The sequence below is a fragment of the Nematostella vectensis genome, chromosome 15 (assembly GCF_932526225.1).
Source record: "Nematostella vectensis chromosome 15, jaNemVect1.1, whole genome shotgun sequence".
NCBI classification, from domain to species: Eukaryota; Metazoa; Cnidaria; class Anthozoa; order Actiniaria; family Edwardsiidae; genus Nematostella; species Nematostella vectensis.
The window spans coordinates 2,337,422-2,357,558 of record NC_064048.1 but is presented as its reverse complement, the minus strand read 5'-3'; the positions used below and the strand labels follow the sequence as shown (position 1 = coordinate 2,357,558).

Below are 20,137 nucleotides of genomic sequence, written 5' to 3'. Positions count from 1 at the left end.
TCACACGATCCTGACACCGTCTAAGGTGTATTTTTAAATCACGTGACAAGTACTTATAACGAGGTATACGCTTATGTTATTGTTATTATTAATTGACTTCAGTTTGCCTATACTGTTAGAAAAGCTATGATTAATTTCCTTAATGATTTTCAAGAATAGTTTATTATTCTTCTGACGAATTTAAAGTGAGTCCTGTATATATTTAGCCCTCGTGCATATTGATTTAGCGATGAAAGTTTTAGTCAAAACATATTTTGTGTTTCTGATATACTGAAAAAGAGACCAATTAATTTTAATAAAGGGATTTTGCTTTAATTGCTTTTAGACTCATATTGACTATTTCGGGAGGCTTTTTGGGTTATTTTTGTTCCTTTGACGAAAGATAAGTCGAACCAAACAGAAACAGTAAAAAAATGGCTTGGTTATCAGAATGATATAATAGTCATTTCATATGTATAAAATTAACTACTTTTGGTGATCATGAGGATATATACAATATATATTTATTTTGGAAATCCAAGCAATTTTATGAACCCTGGTTGGGTGATGCGAGAATATTATTCAGATAAACAGTACAATAAAGATTGTTTATACTGATATTAATGTATCACTGTATATACTATAGAAATTGTTTTGAATTCAGAGGATTTATAAATAGTACCGCACACTTGTGGAAGTTTCACAAATTATGTATCTCTTAGATATCTAACCGACTGCTTTTAACCATTAGACTTGTACTTCTAGATACAAACATTAATAAGAGTGGGCTCCGCCTTTAAGCAGTGCCAGATATATATGAGTGAAACTCAGTTTGCGATGCACATAGTGATGATCGTTATGATCGAGTCTTCCTTATAGAAATAGACCGCTTTTCAGCCGGTAAGGGTGCTTCATGTGCGAAGTTTGACCTTTTCTTTAGAGAGAGTTTGGCCAGAGTTAATCGTGGTCTACGTAGAATACAAAAAATAAACTCCTTGCCAATATAGAATTACCAACTCCCACAGCATAAACAGTATTCACGAAATGCAAGCAAATTTATATTCATTTTATTATGCTAAACATCTCAGCGCCTTCATTGAGAGGAAAAACAAAATAAAAAAGAGAAAGAAAATGTATTAACCCATTGACTCCTGGCTATTTTTGAGCTGAATTTACAAAAAAACAGACAAAAAACAGATACCTCCCCCCCTATTCTGAGTTTCATACAGCCCGTCAAAGTCAAACACAGCTGCACCTAGTCAGCGGTATCCAAGCTTTCCAAAATTGCTTTGCGTTCCCCACTTCTAATCCCTCGTCGTTGTGTTGAAGCCAGCACAAGTTGATGGTTGCTTGTATTTTTCATCAAAAATACAGCTATGAGCATAGTAGGAGAATGTCTCAGGACATCATGAAGTCTATTGGGGCATAATTGAGTGCTTTGCTTATGGATATTTGCAAGCAAAGGTGGATTCATGATGATTTTTTCTTGTTTGGCTTTGCCTGGATGAGAAAATAATTTTCTAATGAATCACCACAGCTCTCATACATGCAGTCTTTTCTGAAACCTAATTGATTCCAAATTTTTTTACACTGATATTATGGGTCTGTTTGACTTGGAATTGATTTGTTTGGCTTTGGGGTGAAAAGAGGTGATGGTATAAAAAAACCATCTGACTTTGGGGAGAGGAGTGTTGACTGGCCCTCCCCTCGTGATTTTTTCCCTGAATCTCCCAGAATGCTTTGCAATCCGTAAAGGCATCTTCGTGGTTTTACAAGCCTTCAAGGAGTGGACATTGTGTTTTGAGGCCATGGAAATGAACCTGGATGATCAGAATAAAGATATCTATTTGTGTCTTGAGCTGTGTTTGCTGATCGCTCTCCCTTGTGTGGTATTTTGAGCGTTTTATTGAGAGGGGTGATTCTGCTTTTCTTTCCTTGTTCGATTTGAAATTTGTCAAAGAACCTGTGCTATTATTTGGCTTAAGAGGAGTTGCCAACACCTTGGTTGGATGCATATCTTCAAGACCATTTATCCCTTAGACTGATGCCTGAGTATCTTCATCTTGTTGTGTTTATTTTGCATTTATGATTTTTTTGGGTTGTGGGTACTTCTCAAAGCCGGTACAGGCCGGTTGAGGGGTCAATGTGTTTATAATGCCTGTTTTCACTTAATGGCCCCTAATCAAAGCACCCATGAAATCTGTCTTAAAATGTAAAAGTAGTCTCTCACTGTGGCTTTGAAAGCAAGGTATTAGAGCTATCGTCTTGACTTCACTTGTCTTACACCTATTCCCAAAAAGGTTGTCCGTGAGAAACGACCCAAAGGAACCGTGGGTCACATCAAATTTCTACCAAATGCTGGAGAATATGGATAAATCATAGTCGATCATCGACGATTGACATTGCTGGACACTATTCGATATCTTTATTTTATTTTGTGGCGGTATATCAAATAACATTGACTCGTTGTACACTGGGTTCTTCTCTTGTTTTTGTGTCAAGTGTTCTTCTTTTTTACCTTTTGACCGTCAAACAGTAACACGACTTCCACAAATGGGCCTGCCGGAAAAATACAGATGGACATCAGCTATTACCGGACTGTTGCTATAAGGCGGTCGCCGATTTATCAACTTTGAAGAGTGTCAATCAAGCACTCCTTTTTTGCCGCTTGCAATTTGAAATACAACGGTTTTAGAAAAATTAAAATAGCTATCAACGATTGTAGTCTGATACTTTATTAATAAATAAATTTACGAATAATAGGTACTCATGAGTGCCTTTCGGGCCTAGAACTGTCATTTGGCAATTGCCATTTGCATTGACAACCTTTTTGAAATAGGTGAGCCATAAATAAAATATGAATTGGAGGTCACATGACATGTTGGCGGTGGTTCATGGGTAACGTAAAAATGGCTAAATCCTGGTTACTGAACGCCATGTGAACGTTTAGAGGCACATTAATAACAATGCTAAAGCTTTCAAAACCTGTGTTTGTTTTGATGTACGCTTATTTTATGATTTATTTAATACCCATAAACCACTGCGGGTTACGACAAATATATTCTCTGAGTGCAACCTTATTTGAAATAGGTTGAAATAGCTTAACTCCTTGTTTTTTTTTTCTGTTTCCTGTGGTGTTTGGTTCCCTGTGGTTAACAATAAGACATCACCCACAAACCTCGATTCTAGTCCCTTGTGCCTCGCGGCATACTACGGGAATCCCGAACAGGCAGTATAAAATGCATTTATCAAAAGGCACAGAAACTCTCCTCTGACTTTCTATCTTCTCCGACACCCTCCCCTTTCCTTCGGCCGACCACTAAGGTCGGAAATATTTGTTTATCGAATATGGAATCCTAGGAAGAATGAACTTTCTTCGCACCCTCGCCCCATGCCCCAGCGCTATTCAGCCTTTGCGTGCGCCACAGGACTCCCAATATCCAAAAACAAAACATATCCGATTAACCCCAAATAAGAGCCGCCTAGCAGGCTGATCCAGAATCCCAAGGGTGTATTTTGTCCATTACAATACTATGACGTTATAGCCTAAGCTTGTGCCATGCCGCGATCGGTCGCCTTGGTGACACGAGCATTTGATTCCAGTGACTCAAGGCTTCGCCTGACGAGGGTGAGCCGATGACCACCCGTCCGATGATGTCACTTCGTCGGCTATCACTCGGTTTGTCGGCAACAGAAATGAGAAGAATAACTCTGAAAATAATAAAAATAACAATTTATAAGGTCGAGATTGTGCACGTAAGTAATGTATTAGTAAGTAAACACATATGAAGAAAACGTCGTTTTGGGGGTCTGGTACCGAGGAAACCTAGTTTCTTTTCAGAAGCCCCTGTGGTACGCTCACATTAAAAAATTACAAGAATCGTGCAGATTTTCCAAATAAGGAATATATTAGTTTCCTTATACGGAAGTGACCGCGTTTGGCAAAAACGACAATTTTGGGCTAAACTTTCTTTTTATGTTATGTTGTGCGATTAAAGATAACATTAAACAGTCAACAAAAAACCAAAACAAAAAGACAACAACAAAACAAAATTCTCTCGAGAACTATATTTTGAGGAAAGCAATTCTTTGCTAAAAGCGCAGCCTAATTTCAGGAAGGCAATAATCACGTGTTCGATTCCTGATAGTCATAACTGTAGGTATTTCACATTCAATTTGCAACTGCATGGTCGACATTACCATGGTTACCTGTGTAGAAAATGTGGCGGTATATCAAATAACATAGACTCGTTGTACACTGGGTTCTTCTCTTGTTTTCGTGTCGAGGTTTTCTTCTTTTTTACCTTTTGGCCGTCAAACAGTAACACGACTTTCACAAATGGGCCTGCGGGAAAAATACAGATGGACATCAGCTATTACCGGACTGTAGCTATAAGGCGGTCGCCGATTTATCAACTTTGAAGAGTGTCAATCAAACACTCCTTTGTTGCCGCTTGCAATTTGAAATACAACGGTTTTATAAAAATTCAAATAGCTATCAACGGTTGCAGTCTGATACTTTATTAATGATATTTGAATGGCATCTCATCTAGCCGATGGAAATGGATTGTTTGTGTAACTCGGTAAAGAGTGTAAAATGGCTGTCTAAAGGGCACCCTAATGCCCTTACAATATACCCTTGTCGGTCCAGGAGTTGTAAGGCTGATTCAGATAGCACAACTTAGTTGTTTTAGGTTAGTAAGCTGTTTATAATATATATGACATTTTAGGTCTCGAAAATTTCCCGTAGAGCAATACGCAACTCGGTAATGCACTCTAAAGCAATGCGTAATGTCATAACTACCAAAAAGCCAATCACAGCGCGCGTAGAGTCGTTGTTGCATGTAGTAAATATCTACTTATGTCCATCACTTACTAATGTCCCTCGGCTGGCTGCTCCACTCAGAAAATGGGGGGTTAAGGTTCCTTGCCTTCATTATGACAACCGAGAGGCGTTCTGCGGTGGGCATGTAGCTAAGGGAGACGAGAAGATCACCAAGACCCAAACGAGACTTGGGGGAAAATACAAGAAATGTTAAGAGGTTACTAAGTAGAGAAAAATATTGATCCAGAGGGGTGTGATGATGGGACGTGCGGTGCGTAGATAACAGGGGGGAGGTTAAATTTTACTAAACTTTAACGTGACTTGGTGAGAGCAGCCAAAAACGGTCTCTATGAGTACGCGAATCAGACTAATAGGGGTCAAAATATTGGTCATTTTCTTTTGGAAGGAAAAACAAAACAGAAAGGGTTTTGATATTTGAATTTGAAAGATTTTCTTTTGGGTAATATAAAATTATTTTCAAGAAATACAACAATGTTTCGCGTCAGTACTATTGCATCCTTTTTCTTTAAGAATATTTCAGCATTTTACCTTATATGCCTCAAGGATCTCCATCTCCATGGCAACCATTTGATTTGCTAAGACCACGTCACCTAACTCTAAGTCAATTTGACCAATCACGTGGTGCCGTGAGTAACGGTCAACCTCCATCACCAGCAAAGAGAGTATTGCGTCTGCTAGTTTTTCCATCTCAATACTAAACTGGAACGTTTCATTGTAATAAGGTTCTGTGGTTTTCCTAGAAATGCTAGTCTTCCCCTTGTACACGTTTCCTGGATCGGGGTCTAGTTTTAACTGGACATAAGAGTCGACGGCATTGTCCCAGAAATCGCGGCCAACAATCTCATGCCCATTAATAACCTGGATAATCAAGTTATTGAATTCAGTTTGGTAAATAAGAGTAAACTTGAGGGTCCCTTTCTTGGATGGCTGAGAGAAACTTGCGCTTTGGATTTCCAAAGACTCATTGGGATCCCTGTGCCTCTCAATGACGCAGTCGCTGCATTGTGGCTGGAGGCTTGGCTTTGGTTTGAGTGGCATGTCGTTGTATACAGTGTTATTGAGTCTGCGCAGTTTGCATACCATGCATATGACCATAAGAACAAGGACCCCCGCAGCACCGCTGACAATACCTATTTGAGCCTGCTCGCTAAGGTTCAGCATCTATTGATGATAGCTACTGTTGGGTAACCTGTGGAACCTTGCCGCTGACATTCATGAGTTGAGCCTGCATTCAGTTCGTAAAGTGAAAGCTCAAGTAAAATATGAACACAGCTCAATTCTGTTCATTTAGCCTGTCGAGGAGAGAATTATTATATGTGAAATGAAAGCCTTACATGATTTCACAATTGTAATAAATTTTAACATAGTTTCAATGATAACTGCAGCCTGATAACATCTTTCATTACACCATAAAAATCACACCATTTCAAAAAAGGTTGCACTCGATGAATCTCGTGGAATGTGTCGCAGCCCGCAGTGCCTCATGGGTATCAAATGACTAGGCAAATAAGGTTAAATAAAGACAAATCCAGGCATAAAAAGCTATAGCATTCTAGATTAAGTTTCTTTGAACATTCGCAGGGCTTTCAGAGAAACCATATTTAGCCTTTTTATACGCTTCCCATGAAACACTGCGGGCTACGACACATTGTTTTTGGGGTGCAACTTTATTTGAAATAGATGTATGAATTCTTGTGCAAACAGCGCAGGCCAGCCAGTATATGTAGCCGAGCAATGCTTTCTGTTTGGACGCCATTTGGGGGTGCTGAAGTTTCTCAACAAAAAGGCGGTGCCAGCGATGCCTGCCGAAAGATGGCGCTGTTTACACAGGGATAACACGTACACAGGGATAACACATACACAGAGATAACACATACACAGGAATAATACATACACAGGAATAACACATACACAGGGATAATACATACGCAGGAATAACATACACAGGGATAACACATACGCAGGAATAACACATACACAGGGATAACACATACACAGGAATAATACATACACAGGGATAACACATACACAGGGATAACACATACACAGGAATAACACATACACAGGGATAATACATACGCAGGAATAACATACACAGGGATAACACATACACAGGGATAACACATACACAGGAATAACACATACACAGGAATAACAAATACACAGGAATAACACATAAACAGGGATAATACATACACAGGGATAACACATACACAGGGATAACACATACACAGAGATAACACATACACAGGGATAATACATACACACGGATAACACATACGCAGGAATAACATACACAGGGATAACACATACACAGGAATAACAAATACACAGAGATAACACATACACAGGGATAACACATACACATGGATAACACATACGCAGGAATAACACATACACAGGGATAACACATACGCAGGGATAACACATACACAGGGATAACACATACGCAGGAATAACAAATACACAGGGATAACACATACACAGGGATAACACATACACAGGGATAACACATACGCAGGAATAACACATACACAGGGATAACACATACACAGGGATAATACATACACAGGGATAACACATACACAGGGATAACACATACACAGGAATAACATACACAGGGATAATACATACGCAGGAATAACACATACCCAGGGATAACACATACACAGGGATAACACATACACAGGGATAACACATACACAGGAATAACACATACACAGGAATAACAAATACACAGGAATAACACATACACAGGGATAATACATACACAGGGATAACACATACACAGGGATAACACATACACAGAGATAACACATACACAGGAATAACAAATACACAGGAATAACACATACGCAGGAATAACACATACACAGGAATAACAAATACACAGGGATAAAACATACACACACGTAGACGGTGATACACAGGAGATAACGAGCAAGATATTGCATTTGCAGAATGTCCTTGAGAAGTACCAGCCTGTATAAAATTTTGACCGAAGAAAAGTGAAGTAAAAACAATCACTTGAATAAAATTCGGCTTCATTGATAACACAGTGATTTCTTTTATTGACTCTTTTCTCTGAACATTGGGCTGATCTTTTGTAAGTAGGTTTAATTTTCGTTCAAATAATTATTTCTGTGTTTTCCCAAGTAGTTTACCACGTGCTGAATTACACTTACCAGGCTTCGTTCCAATTTGTTTCCCTTATAAACGACAAAGTTCGATTGCATTCCATAATAGTGCCTTCTTGTGTTCCCTTTTAAAATCCATCTTTCCTTCGGTTCATGCCACGATCATCTCCTTTCTAGTTACGCCAGCAAAAAAAAGTATATTTACCTCTAGTTTACGGTACGAACTGGTCGAAGAATCAACATTAATGTAACATCAACGCCAGAATTAGATCTCGCGAAATTCTTCCAAAAAATAACAATGGCTAGACCCGTTTATCCTTCGAAAACCAACAACTTTAACAGGCTTGAAATTGCGTAGCCGATCTGAAGGCCAAAGACAAAAGGGACCTGTATTTGGAAGCGATTGTTAAACGTCTTTCCTGTTGATACTAACGGGTGCCCGGAGAAGGTACCGGTCAAACTTTGTTCTTTTCATTTTCAAGTAAAGTTCTCACTCATTGTCTATTATAGATATCTATTTTTTTTCTTATAATAATAGTAGTTTGATTTCCAGTGATGCACCAAAGATATTTTTTGTCAATTTTGACATTTTCCTTCAAGAAAATAAAACACACAATTGGCTGCATTAATTTATTTTTCCACTGGCATAATACATTTTTAAGTGCATTGCTTACAGTTTAACCTCACTTTCATATTGCATATAATCGGTAAATGAGGATAATATAAATATATAATACTTTTGCATCGTCCCTATTTACAAAACCAAGATCAGAAGATTGCGAGGCGAAACCAGTTCGCGCGCGAAACGTGCTTCCACAGGGACCCCGTCATTTATTCAGATTCAGACCCTTCAAATTATTTGACATCCTATTGGTTGGCCGTAAAATTTATTCCCAAACAAAGTATTCTTTTATATATATATATATTTCTTACTTTGATTTTTATTCGGGATTTGAAAAAATCTTGCCCGTATTGCCTTGTAGGTGAAATGAAACAAGAATGTGCGACTCTTTAGCGAAATCGATAAGCAATCCACTCCATCTCATTCCATTATTGGAAATAAAATTGTTATGACTATCACATTGCTAGCGCAAGAACACAAATATTTACATTAACTTAATTTATAACCTTATTCTAGAATATCTTTGAAATAATGACTATAACATGTAGCAGTGGCGTAGCCAGGATTTTTAACATGAGGGACCCAAAAGGGGCTTTCAAGGCATTTTCTCCTGTATTTTAAATAATGTCCCATACATTTACTATATTTTTGGCTGCTAAAAGGGGGGCCTAGGCCACCCCCATGGCTACGCCCCTGGGTAGTCATAATTCCCTTCCCTTCACCGTTCAATTTACAATGGTTATGATAACAATTACCCTTTTCATGACAAACGGAAACCACTCAAATTCCTTTACAGCGCTTCGAAGATAAATTGAAGTCATTTGGCAATGAGGATTTTGATATGCTTGGGCCGTGGAATATAACGGGTGTGAGATCCGGGGCATGCCCGTATGATAAAATATCTTTTTACAAAATAAATCAAGATGAAATAGAAATATAAAAAAAGGTTGGATGAGGGCATGTTTACACAATATGGTGGCGCAAATAAAGATTGGTACTAATTAATATTAAGTATTTATTTGGGTAGCCATTCTACATAACCAGCACGTTTTAGTTAGGAACCCCATAAAAAAGTAAGAAGAACGCTGTTCTCTTGCGCTTTAGACATTTTCTACACAAAAGAAACATAGCTATCACTTAAAAGGAGCAATGATGTATGTATGTAAATAGGCCCTCATTTGTAAATGCTTAAAAAAGGAAAAATAGAAAAATATTCAGGTGAAAGGAATTATGGGATGCCACATGGCAACAGGTTTCCGCAACGTGGCTAACATGTGACTCCAGTGAGAAAAGCCAGAGCCAATCACATTTTGGCCTAGAGTCACGTGACCTAGGACTTCGTCTTGTCCGTGGGACGTCTTGCTGACCACCAGGATACGGAAGGTGATCTTGGGCATTGCTTCTTGGGACACTTTGAACGCGAAGGCTTCGTTGTAGACCGGGTTAAACGTCTTCTTCTGCATAGCGGTCCGCTTACGGCCAACCCGCCGCTTGTTGACGTGGAAAAAGACTTTGACTAGTGGACCTGTAGTGTAAGTATCGACGATACTAGCATTGCTTTATCATCATCATCATCACCATCATCATCAACATTATCATCATCATCATTGTAATCATCTTCATTATCATCATCATCATCACCATCATCATGACCATGACCAACATCTTCCTCAGCATCGACTGTCATCCTTTTATTTCGACAAGCAAGCAAGGCATTCATCATCATCATAAATACACCACCATCACAGCCCTCTTCATCAGCAGCAATGACAGAAATATCTAACTCACCCCAGAGACCGGACACATTGTCGATCTTGAGATTCCTCGCTTTAAGTACAACGATTGTTAGTCGTTGTGTTGTCGGGAAATAATTCAGCGATAGTAATACTTCGCCGACATAATCACACTCGATCTGCAATTACAATAGTAAATAAAAGTAGATACGTAAGACATAATCGATACTCATTCAACTGATAGAGTATAATCCTATCACAGTCGAATTCGTTGTTTCCCGACCTAGACTTTAGGATCCCCTTCTCCTTTGAAAATAGCGCGTTGTCAATCATGCCACCTTTACCAATCAGTACTTTGGTATGTGCAGTCAAATGGCTTATGGCGTGATCGTGAACATATAATTTATTGGTTCAGATGTTTGATCGACTACGTGTTCTCTACATGAGACAAGGATCTTGTATTATCAGACATCGCAAAGCAATGATTCGGCGATAAAATGTGCGAGCAAATAGTGGTTGGGTAAAAAAAAAATTTGAACACAATAGACTGATTTTTATAAGTTATAGCATGACACGAGGGAAGTTTCGCTAGTAATCGTTTAAACTACCATATTAATATATTATCTATATTATTTCATTCTTGTTGGCACAGAACAAGTAGTTAGACAAAACAGACGTAAAGTCGCGTGACCTACCTTATGCTCATCTTCCAGGTCATACCAGTCCGCCCTAGACTCCTCAAAACTCTGCTCGGCCAACGGGAGCTTGATGCAGCCAATCACGTGCTGATTCGAAAACGAGTCCAGCTCGTATAGGCGCACCTGCACGTTTAGTGACGTCACAGGTCGACCGCTCAGCGCGAATAGTACCTCTTCATTCCATTGGGGTTCAAAGGTCATCGGCTGTATTTCGATTTTACGCTCATCCAACATACGGTCATTTTCGTCATAGATCTGAACAACTGGATAAATCTGTAGATTGGGAAATTAAGTCCATTATTTTAGTAAGAGTAAAGGTCTGCGGTGACGCGGTTTTACCGTTTAGGTAGTTTGGTGCGGTTGGGCAGTTTGGAAACTTTTGTTTCATTAGTTCGTGCCTGAGAATTTGGAACACTTTAGTGTCACCAGTACGTACCTTAGCATTTAGAACAAACTTATGTATCATCGGTACGTAGCTAAGCATTCAAAACACTATTGTGTCATCCATACAGTACGTTCTTGAGCGGTTTAAACACTCTTGTGTTATCAATACGTAGCTGAGCATTTAGAACACTTTTGTATCATCAGTACGTAGCTGAGCATTTAGAACACTCTTGTGTCATCCATACAGTACGTAGCTGAGCATTTAGGACACTTTTGTATCATCGGTACGTAGCTGAGCATTTAACACTATGGTGCCATCCATACATTACATACCTGAGCGGTTCAAACACTTTCGTGTCATGGATACAGTACTTATTTTGGTGCCATCCATACAGTACGTACCTGAGCGGTTTGGACACTTGTCTTACAGATAACTCCTTTCCCCTGTACCACCCCCACAATCAGTACATCGTCCTCCGTACTATAGTCCAACTGCAACAACAGCTTCCCATAATCCCCCGGGGTCTCAATGATATAGGGGTCTTCACTTTCAACACTATCTGCATCCGATGGAACATTCTCGTAGGTTTGATAGGTATACTCCGCTGGCCATTTGGTGTGATGTGTGATGGCATAGGTCTCATAGTCCTTAGCAACTGGCTGCCTACTTCGCTTGTATTTCCACCAGACCCAGATACATTTGCAGAAGACGATGAAGAAGGCGCTGGCGAGGGCAGTAGACACGCCTACGACGATAATGAGGACTACCGAGGATTTGACAGGCACTGCAAGACAACAAGGGTGGTAAGGCGATAAGGAGTGTACTACTCCTGGGGGGTGGGGATCATGCAAGAGGGGACTTTATGGTAATGGAGATTTATGGGAAGAGAAGGCCTGCAACTTGGCGAGGACTACGAAGGATTTGACAGGCACTGCAAGACAACAAAGGTGGTAAGGCGATAACGAAGTGTACAGCTAAGGGGGCTGGGATCAGGCAAGAGGGGACTTTATGGTAACGGAAATTAAGGGGAAGAGAGCATGCCTACAAATTGACGAGGACCACGGAGGATTTGACAGGCACTACAAGACAACAAGGATGATGGCTGGGGGTCAGGCAAGAGGGGGTACTAGGGTATGGAAACGGGGATATTTCTTAAAGAATGTCAATCAACTTCTTCTTTGTTATTGTTTATCGTTGAAAATACAGCGGGTTTATATTAGCAAGGATACTTTTAAATAACCATCAACGATTGAAGTTTGATACTTTATTAGTGATAATTTGATTGAAAGTTTCTCAGTGAGCGGGAGCATAAAATGGCGGCGTGATTGGCCTTCTTTAAAGGAAAGAGAACACGCCTACAACATGAGGACCACATAGGATTTGACAATCACTTATTATTTTGGAGAATCTGAGCTTTATTGTTATGATTTAACATAGAATAGAGAAATTATGATATGGAGCCATTATACGCGTCCAATGCCGAACCATACTCTAACACTAATTTTTTTAGTGCTGTTTTTAATGCTTATGTAAATCTATTTTCTGTCGAGTAGTTATTAAGACGAACAAAAGAAAACGAATAAGAAAAAAATAACGCTAACGTTAATACGTCTAGAGCTAAAAGATATCGGAAAATGCCACCTTAACTAAAACAAATGTTTCCGGCAAAGAATTCAAAATCATAATGAATTGCATATCCGTGACTCAAAGATAGTTAGCTCTTAGCTCAAAGGCCGGCGATCAATTTTAGAACAATAGAAAAAACCATTAACCTGGTCGTTATTTCCTTGGACTATTTTTACCGTCACATCTTAACAAAACTTGTTATGATCGGTTCAATGGAACTTAAGAGGCGCGAAAGTGCAATTTAGTTAGATATATGTAATAAATTTCGCCAACAAACACCGGTAAGATGCCACGTGTAAAATTCAATCTAATTACAAAGGCTGTGTAAGAGCGTAAAAAGTATATATTATTTCATTATACGCTACTTACGTGTGTCACAATCCAGATATGATCTCACTGCTGTGGTATAAATTGGTGTGGGGGCCATTTTGTTAAATTTCGGACTTGGGGCGAATAATGTATGTAAAGTTTTCCATGCTCGCAAATCTCTGGTTAAGCAATGTTTAATCAGGCGATGATGTTTGATATATCGAATTGTCAAATTATACTCGTTGTGTTTGTATTGCCTCTATTCTCGTGAAGCGGGGTAACAATGATAATCATCTAACATTTTAGTAGAGGGGTGGACTAGGGGGGCCGCCTCCCTCCTTTAACAGCCAAAAATACGTTAAATATGAGACATTATCTAAAATACAGGAGAAAATACCTTGAAAGTCCCTTTTGGGCCCCTCCTGGTAAAAATCCTGGCAACGCCGCTGTAGAGTATGTGTCCAGAGAATGGTTGTGTTGTCATTATTGAATGACGATGTCAATATTTGAATGATCAATAACAGAAAGGGCTCAAGAATAACCACAATAAAGACAAAAATTTGGCAGTCGACTGCCAGTTATTGCTATAGCATATACGGGCATCAAAGTGTTGTTTTGAAATATGAAATTTAAGAACACGTTTGAAACTACCCAGACTCTGTAGGAAAGTTAGACGTTCGTACAAAAAAAAGTGTAAACTGATCAACTTACTAAAGTATAGGGAAGAAAATGCAACCGTATATTGGTTTCAAAAGCTCTTTTCCTTTGCTACCAGAAAGTTGCTCGTCGTAAAATCGTATACAACCAAAATACCTATATTGTTTTTCGGTATTTTTGAAAATAATCATCCTTTTATAACTTGTAAAATGAAAATCAAGGCTACCATGTATGCACTCCGAAAGACGTATTTCTTCGTTTTATTTTTGTGCGCTTTGCAAAGGATCCGATTCAATTAGCAACTCTTGCAAGAAAATGCAAAAAGCGCAAATGAAATTCAAATGAGATATCTGTTGGAGCTTTTAGGGGGTTTAAATGTCTGATCAAAGGATTAACCCTCTGTCTGTACTGTGACAGATTCCTATCATAAAAACCTGAGGATATATTTCGTCTGTCTTTTTCCTATTAGTTGTCTACACCTATTTAAAACCTTTTAAATGAAACAACAAAATAAAGAGTTGAAAAACGTCGGAGCAAACAGCGAATGGCAATTGTGCAACCGAAAGGTACTTATGGATGTTAGTTAATTGTAATAATAATAATAATAATAATAATAATAATAATAATAATAATAATAATAATAATAATAATAATAATAATAATAATAATAATAATAATAATAATAATAATAATAATAATAATAATAATAATAATAATAATAATAATAATAATTTAATAATTTAAATAAGTTAAAAAGAGAAGGTCTTGATCTTGGATTTAAACATACTCGATTCTTTACAATTCCGGAGTTCTAGTGGGAGGGAGTTCCATATAGATATTTGCGACGATCGTAAATAATGATAACAGATAATTTTACATATTTTCATTGTATTTTTGTAGAAATATATTGAGATTTTTAGTCCCTTTCGGTTTTACAGCTGCTATTTGCCGATCGCCTTTTGCCCTCGCGCTGTCAAAGTTTTTTTTTTTTATAAAAATAGCTTAAATTAAGACCTCTGATCAATTTGCCGAAACCATGAACTGCGAAAACTACATTTTCTTTAGGTGACGAGTTGATGTTCCAGCACAGTAGGAGATGCAGGGGCATGGCCAAGGGACCCCCCTTCTAGCAGCCAAAAATACAGTAAATGTATCAGACATTATCTAAAATACAGAAGAAAATTATGGCTACGCCGCTGAGATGCAACAAGTACACATTTTTAGAAACTAAAACCGAACCTCCGTCGCTCGAGGTCGGTACTCGAATCCCCAGTTACCCGAAATAGTCGAGGATTCGAGATAAATGAGTTTAACTTTAATTGTCTTTCTCGTCTGACAATTAGAGATCCTGTACAGTCACACCTTTTTTATTGTTTTTTATGCATCGGAAGATAAACTTCGTGAAAAGTTTTAACATAACTATCTAAAAAGAAGGTTTTATACTTTACTAACCAATATTCGATCGAAAATATCGCAAAAGCTTCCAAAATGAGTCAAGAATGTAAAGAATGTAAAATAAGAAATATAAACAATTAGGATTTTTTTTTCCATATCAAACATATTCTCCACGGATAGTATCCTTCGTATGGATTGCCTTATATGGGCATAGATGCCCATATTTAGAAGAGCTAAAGTTCTCCCGCTCCCCGATCTCTAGAAACCATGGTGAAAAATACTGATTTCTGTCAATTTGAGACTCGCGGCAAAAATTATTAAGCAAAACTTGCTCGCTTGGTCAAATCTTTTTCTTACTAATCCTATAAAGTCCTTAGACCTAGGCCTCCAAGAGATTGACCGAGCAGGTTTTAAGGTCACCCAAATATTGATATGATTTTTTCTGTCCCTGATTGACGCAAGAATGATAAATTGTGGTTTTCCTCTTTATCATGTTTCTAAGGTTCTAATCATCTTATCCGAAAAATTAGACACAAATTTGGGAAGGAGCATTAGCCAAAACGTCTTTCCTGATATCTGTCAGTCTTACGACCAATACTAATAATTCACATCACAGCCAATCCTCTTTTCGCGGATAATCTATTTATCAATAGCACTCATGCTGATACAGGAACATGTCAATTATTGGGAGGGTGTTCTAGCTAGCTAGGGGTAGGGAATCGCTGTTAAAAGAGGCAGATACGCCAGTTCAAATTTTACAAAGAAAATACAAAAATAACGCCCCCCCCCCCCCTCTCCCTCCCTCCCTTCAAAAGCATAAAATTCTCTAGTTAAGACCATGGGGTAAATTTATAAAGTTTTTTAAGCGTAATAAAACATTTTTGTGAACTTGCTCGATTTGCGGTCACTGTTTAATGTAAAATATGTTTGAGGTAAACATACTTTAGCTTTTTTAGGATGTCTTTTATTCGCTCCATCTTTTTCTCAACAGAAGTCCAACAGATCACTAACTACACAAGTTTTTTTCTACGTGTGAACTCAGCATCAGCCTAGAGCTGAGTTCACACGTAGAAAGAAACTTGTGTAAGTTGCGCTCTATATTGTTCTTACCTTGGCAGTTTATCTGTTTTTTAGTTTATTTATTTTTTATTCTAATAAATACAAAAAGCCCAAATAGTAGTGCTCGTGAACCGGAAGAATGAATACACCAAAAACTGGAATTCGACTCCTGCTTAATTTTCGTCTTTAATAAAGCCTTCTTCAGGGCCCTGACGAAAATTTGGAGTCGAATTCCAGTTTTGGTGTATTGGTGTAATTTTTTTTTCCTAAATTGTGATGTTCATAGTGGTAAAAGCCCTTTTAATGAAAAAACATCAAATAAGATGGCTAGGCGTCATTTTGTCATCAAAACACCAAGTGTATAAGAAAGCAAACATTATTTGAAACGCAAAACGATATTAAAAATATATTTTGACGCTTGTGTAAAACAGAAAGTAGTTATCGATCTTGTACAATAACGTCTATTCTTTACGAGAAATGAAAATTTGATATTTGACACAACTTTTTTTAAAGAACGTCTAATTTTCAGTTGAGGCTGGGCCGTTCTTATTATTGGTGAATGTTAAGGCTGAAACTTTTCTTAACGACGTTCTTAAATTTAAGTGTATATAGAAATATCATTCCCCAAAATGTGTTAGGAAGACATGACACAAATAGCGACAACATTTTATAGAAGGATGCTATTGTGAACACAATTCTGCATTTTAAATCGTGTCAGACTAACAAAACAATATTTTGCTATCTCTCAGCCTCAGCATGTTCTTAAAATTTGGCGAAATCTCAGGCTGGACGTTTTTTTTATATATAAAAAAGTTTCATATGAAAAAAAAAGTGTTATGCCAAGAGTTGTATCCGCCCGTTCTTTTTAGGAAATGGTCCTTTCTCATTTGATAACCTGAAGATGCTGGATAAATCATTGTCGCCCCTGGATCAAAATACCACCCACGCAAAGTCTTAACCATTTCGATGAAGTTAATAGCCACAAAGTTAACTGTCTGTTTAGTCAGGAAGAAAACAGGGAAGGCTTTTCGTCACCAGAGGAACGGCCGAATAAAGAATGGAATTTATTACGAAACAACTTTGCAATTCAAATCTATAATCGCTTCCACTTAGGATAAAAACTATATTTTTTTCCTCTTTTTAATTTTCGGTGGCAGAAATGCAATTTTTAACTCATAAACAAGCGAGATTACAATGCGCAAATTTTCATACCGTCAATTAGGGATAGAAGCATCATTTAGCTAGTGAAAGAATCGAAAAAGTATCGGTTCTAGTTTTGAGGGAATATATTCTGCTGTGCAAACACTAGCTTATTTCCCCCACTCCAAATAATTGAATATCGTACACGCACAATCTTGAAAAGTGCTATGTTTTGCAAAACGTAGAATATTATGCGCATCGCTGCAAGCGAAGTTCAATTTCTTGTCGCTGCTTAGAGATACATTCGCCTCAGAGTCATTTGCGTATTACAAGTTGCAGCCCGCATTTCGCATATACTAACTTTTTGTTTGTTTGCGATAGTAATCTGTCAGAAAATACAGATATGCAAAAGATGCAGCTAAGCCGCATGCATTTTTGCTTTTTAATAATGGGTTGGACGCAAAATTTGTTATCAAAAGTCTAATGTATTTCTGTTACACCCAATTAAATATCGACTGCTAGATTTTCAGCTTTTGCTGGTGTTTTTCACTCTGAATATCTATCGTTTTACAGCCTTCTTATCAAAACCAGAGACAAATATCTTATAAGGCAAAAGTGTATTATTTTATATTTAAGTTAGATATTTTTTTCAAGCGAGAAAAAATCTAATATTTTGCTTAATATATCCGCATTTTAATTCACTGAAATTCGCACATATATATATATATTCATATTTTCTGTTTTATGAGCTGTATTTAAAGAGAAACGACCCTACTTACTTGGTCTATGGGAGCTTGCAAAAACGCGTCAGTAAGCATTTAAACCGTCTGATTCGATCTCCTTCCGCCATCTACCGACAAAGCTCAGACTCGAAACTTGCTTCCCAAATTACGGCCAAACGTAACTACATTTGGGGACGGAAATCGGGGCCAAAATCCTGGACAAGCAAGCTGGCTGTGAGCTAACTTTAGGTAGTTCTGACGGATCGGTCCAGCACTGATGTTAAGAAAGCTTAGCCAGTGTAAATGAATGAAAGACTAAGTCATTAACCGAATGATTAATGAATATTGATTCGAAGGGAAATGCGTGAATGCTACTGGTGGAATTGTATGCCAATCAGAATACATCTGAAATGGCTCTCACCATTTGGGAAAACATCGGTCATAATGATGTAGGAGAAAATTCAATATTGAATGAGGTTCTGAATGAATCAGAACGAATTAGAGAGATAAACTACCACAAGCCGATAGCTCGTTACTAGATATTCCGTTCATCTCAACGCACGCAAAAGATGTAATCTTGCTCTGTAATACTTTAATTATTCAAGAACTTAAACACGATTCGAGTTACATCCTGGCTTTTGCAAATATTAGGTTTCGTTTACGTGTACGAAAAAGGGTGTTCATTTCCAAGGAAAAATAATCGAAAATTAGTTGATTGTGAGAATAGGTTGCTTGCAAACAAGTTTTTTTGTCATTATTTTCTTTATCTCTATGGCAGCACTGCCGTTCCTTTTTCAATTTTTTCACGCATTAATATATGTATGTTTTTTTCAGTTTTGTGTTTAGTTTTTGTAATGTTTTTTTTTTTACCGCGAAAGCAAAACACGATAAGAGAGAGGACTTCCCCGCTTGCAGTAGGCACTCTTATTTTGCCTTTTTCGATCCAGGCCACTCCGGTCAGTCTTTCATGTGCCCTTGGAACCCATGATAGTTTTTGCAGTTTTTGTAGTGGCGATGCTTATTATATGAAATATGCAGGCGGTGTTTGAAGATAACTTAAAGGGTCTCTTTCAACCTCTATTTTGTCATCCTAACACGGGGGAAGGGGGATCTTCTCATGTCGACCTATGATAGGATGCTCGTCGTATTTTATAGGGGTCAAAATCGGGCCTCGGGTAATTTTAAAGGGAGAGAAAATTTCTTTAAGAAATTGTATTGTTTAGGGCTTCTAGGGTATTTTTGGGGTAGCATTTCTGAATGTGCAGGATTCTGAGAGTCAACTCGGGGAACATTTTTTGTTCTAAACGTTAAAAACATTTGTTTTGGCGCTCTCGGATATCAAATAGTCGCCAAGAAGATTTCCGGGAAGACAGACTCTTGCGTTACTGGGAAAAGTTCGCCCAAAACACATGAAGCCCATTGAGATTTTTTGTGTGCTCAATCGATAATGATAATGGCGTTTATTTACAAAATTTTAAGGGGAGGGAAGGGAGATTTGGCCTGTGCAATCATTCCATTTAGTATTCTGATAGGCAGCAAGATATTCATTATTCAAAATAGATGTCTTTGGTAATATAACACAAGGTTATCGGGTAAATGAAATATGGTAAATATCTGTTCTAGGCTCTAAAGGTGCTTACGTGTATTAATTAGGCCTAAAAATGAAGGTTTGTCCAGCGTTGTCAAAGTCATAAATCGATGACCTGTAATGGATAATTTTATGATTCATCCATTTTCTCCAGCTTTTGGAAGAAACTTTAATGACCCATGGTTCCTTTCGGTCAAAGAACCGTCATTTGCCAATCGCCATTTGCCGATTCGCACTGACC

The 20,137-nt window shown here is 38.0% G+C and overlaps 2 protein-coding genes across 2 annotated transcripts; both read right to left on the bottom strand.

Moving 5' to 3' along the window:
• Positions 1-2,698: 2,698 nt before the first annotated feature.
• Positions 2,699-8,364, bottom strand: LOC5502676 (synaptotagmin-6). The gene is made up of 5 exons (XM_001623797.3): positions 8,011-8,364; positions 5,354-6,117; positions 4,856-4,991; positions 4,189-4,324; positions 2,699-3,690 (listed from the first exon to the last, which is right to left on the bottom strand). Exons 2-5 carry the CDS (start codon positions 5,984-5,986, stop codon positions 3,519-3,521), a joined length of 1,077 nt encoding a protein of 358 aa, XP_001623847.1. The 5' UTR covers positions 5,987-6,117; positions 8,011-8,364; the 3' UTR covers positions 2,699-3,518.
• A 214-nt stretch (positions 8,365-8,578) lies between these two features.
• LOC5502685 (synaptotagmin-1) lies at positions 8,579-18,721 on the bottom strand. The gene is made up of 5 exons (XM_032370981.2): positions 18,366-18,721; positions 11,802-12,184; positions 11,013-11,288; positions 10,373-10,496; positions 8,579-10,109 (listed from the first exon to the last, which is right to left on the bottom strand). Coding segments are annotated over exons 1-5 (1,095 nt in total). The 5' UTR covers positions 18,367-18,721; the 3' UTR covers positions 8,579-9,798.
• Between the last annotated feature and the right edge of the window lie 1,416 nt (positions 18,722-20,137).

Bases quoted from the DNA above. Each gene is read 5' to 3' on its own strand.
- LOC5502676 (XM_001623797.3), bottom strand. From the start codon at position 5,986: ATGCTGAACCTTAGCGAGCAGGCTCAAATAGGTATTGTCAGCGGTGCT. The intron at 4,325-4,855 runs GTAAGTGATGGA...TTTTTCCCGCAG, and splicing joins CAGCCAGCCGAGGGACATTA to GCCCATTTGTGAAAGTCGTG. The intron at 3,691-4,188 runs GTAACCATGGTA...TATTATTTTCAG, and splicing joins CCGCCACATTTTCTACACAG to AGTTATTCTTCTCATTTCTG.
- LOC5502685 (XM_032370981.2), bottom strand. The intron at 10,497-11,012 runs GTAGGTCACGCG...TTGTAATTGCAG, and splicing joins ACCTGGAAGATGAGCATAAG to ATCGAGTGTGATTATGTCGG. The intron at 10,110-10,372 runs GTGAGTTAGATA...CTTACACTACAG, and splicing joins CAATGTGTCCGGTCTCTGGG to GTCCACTAGTCAAAGTCTTT.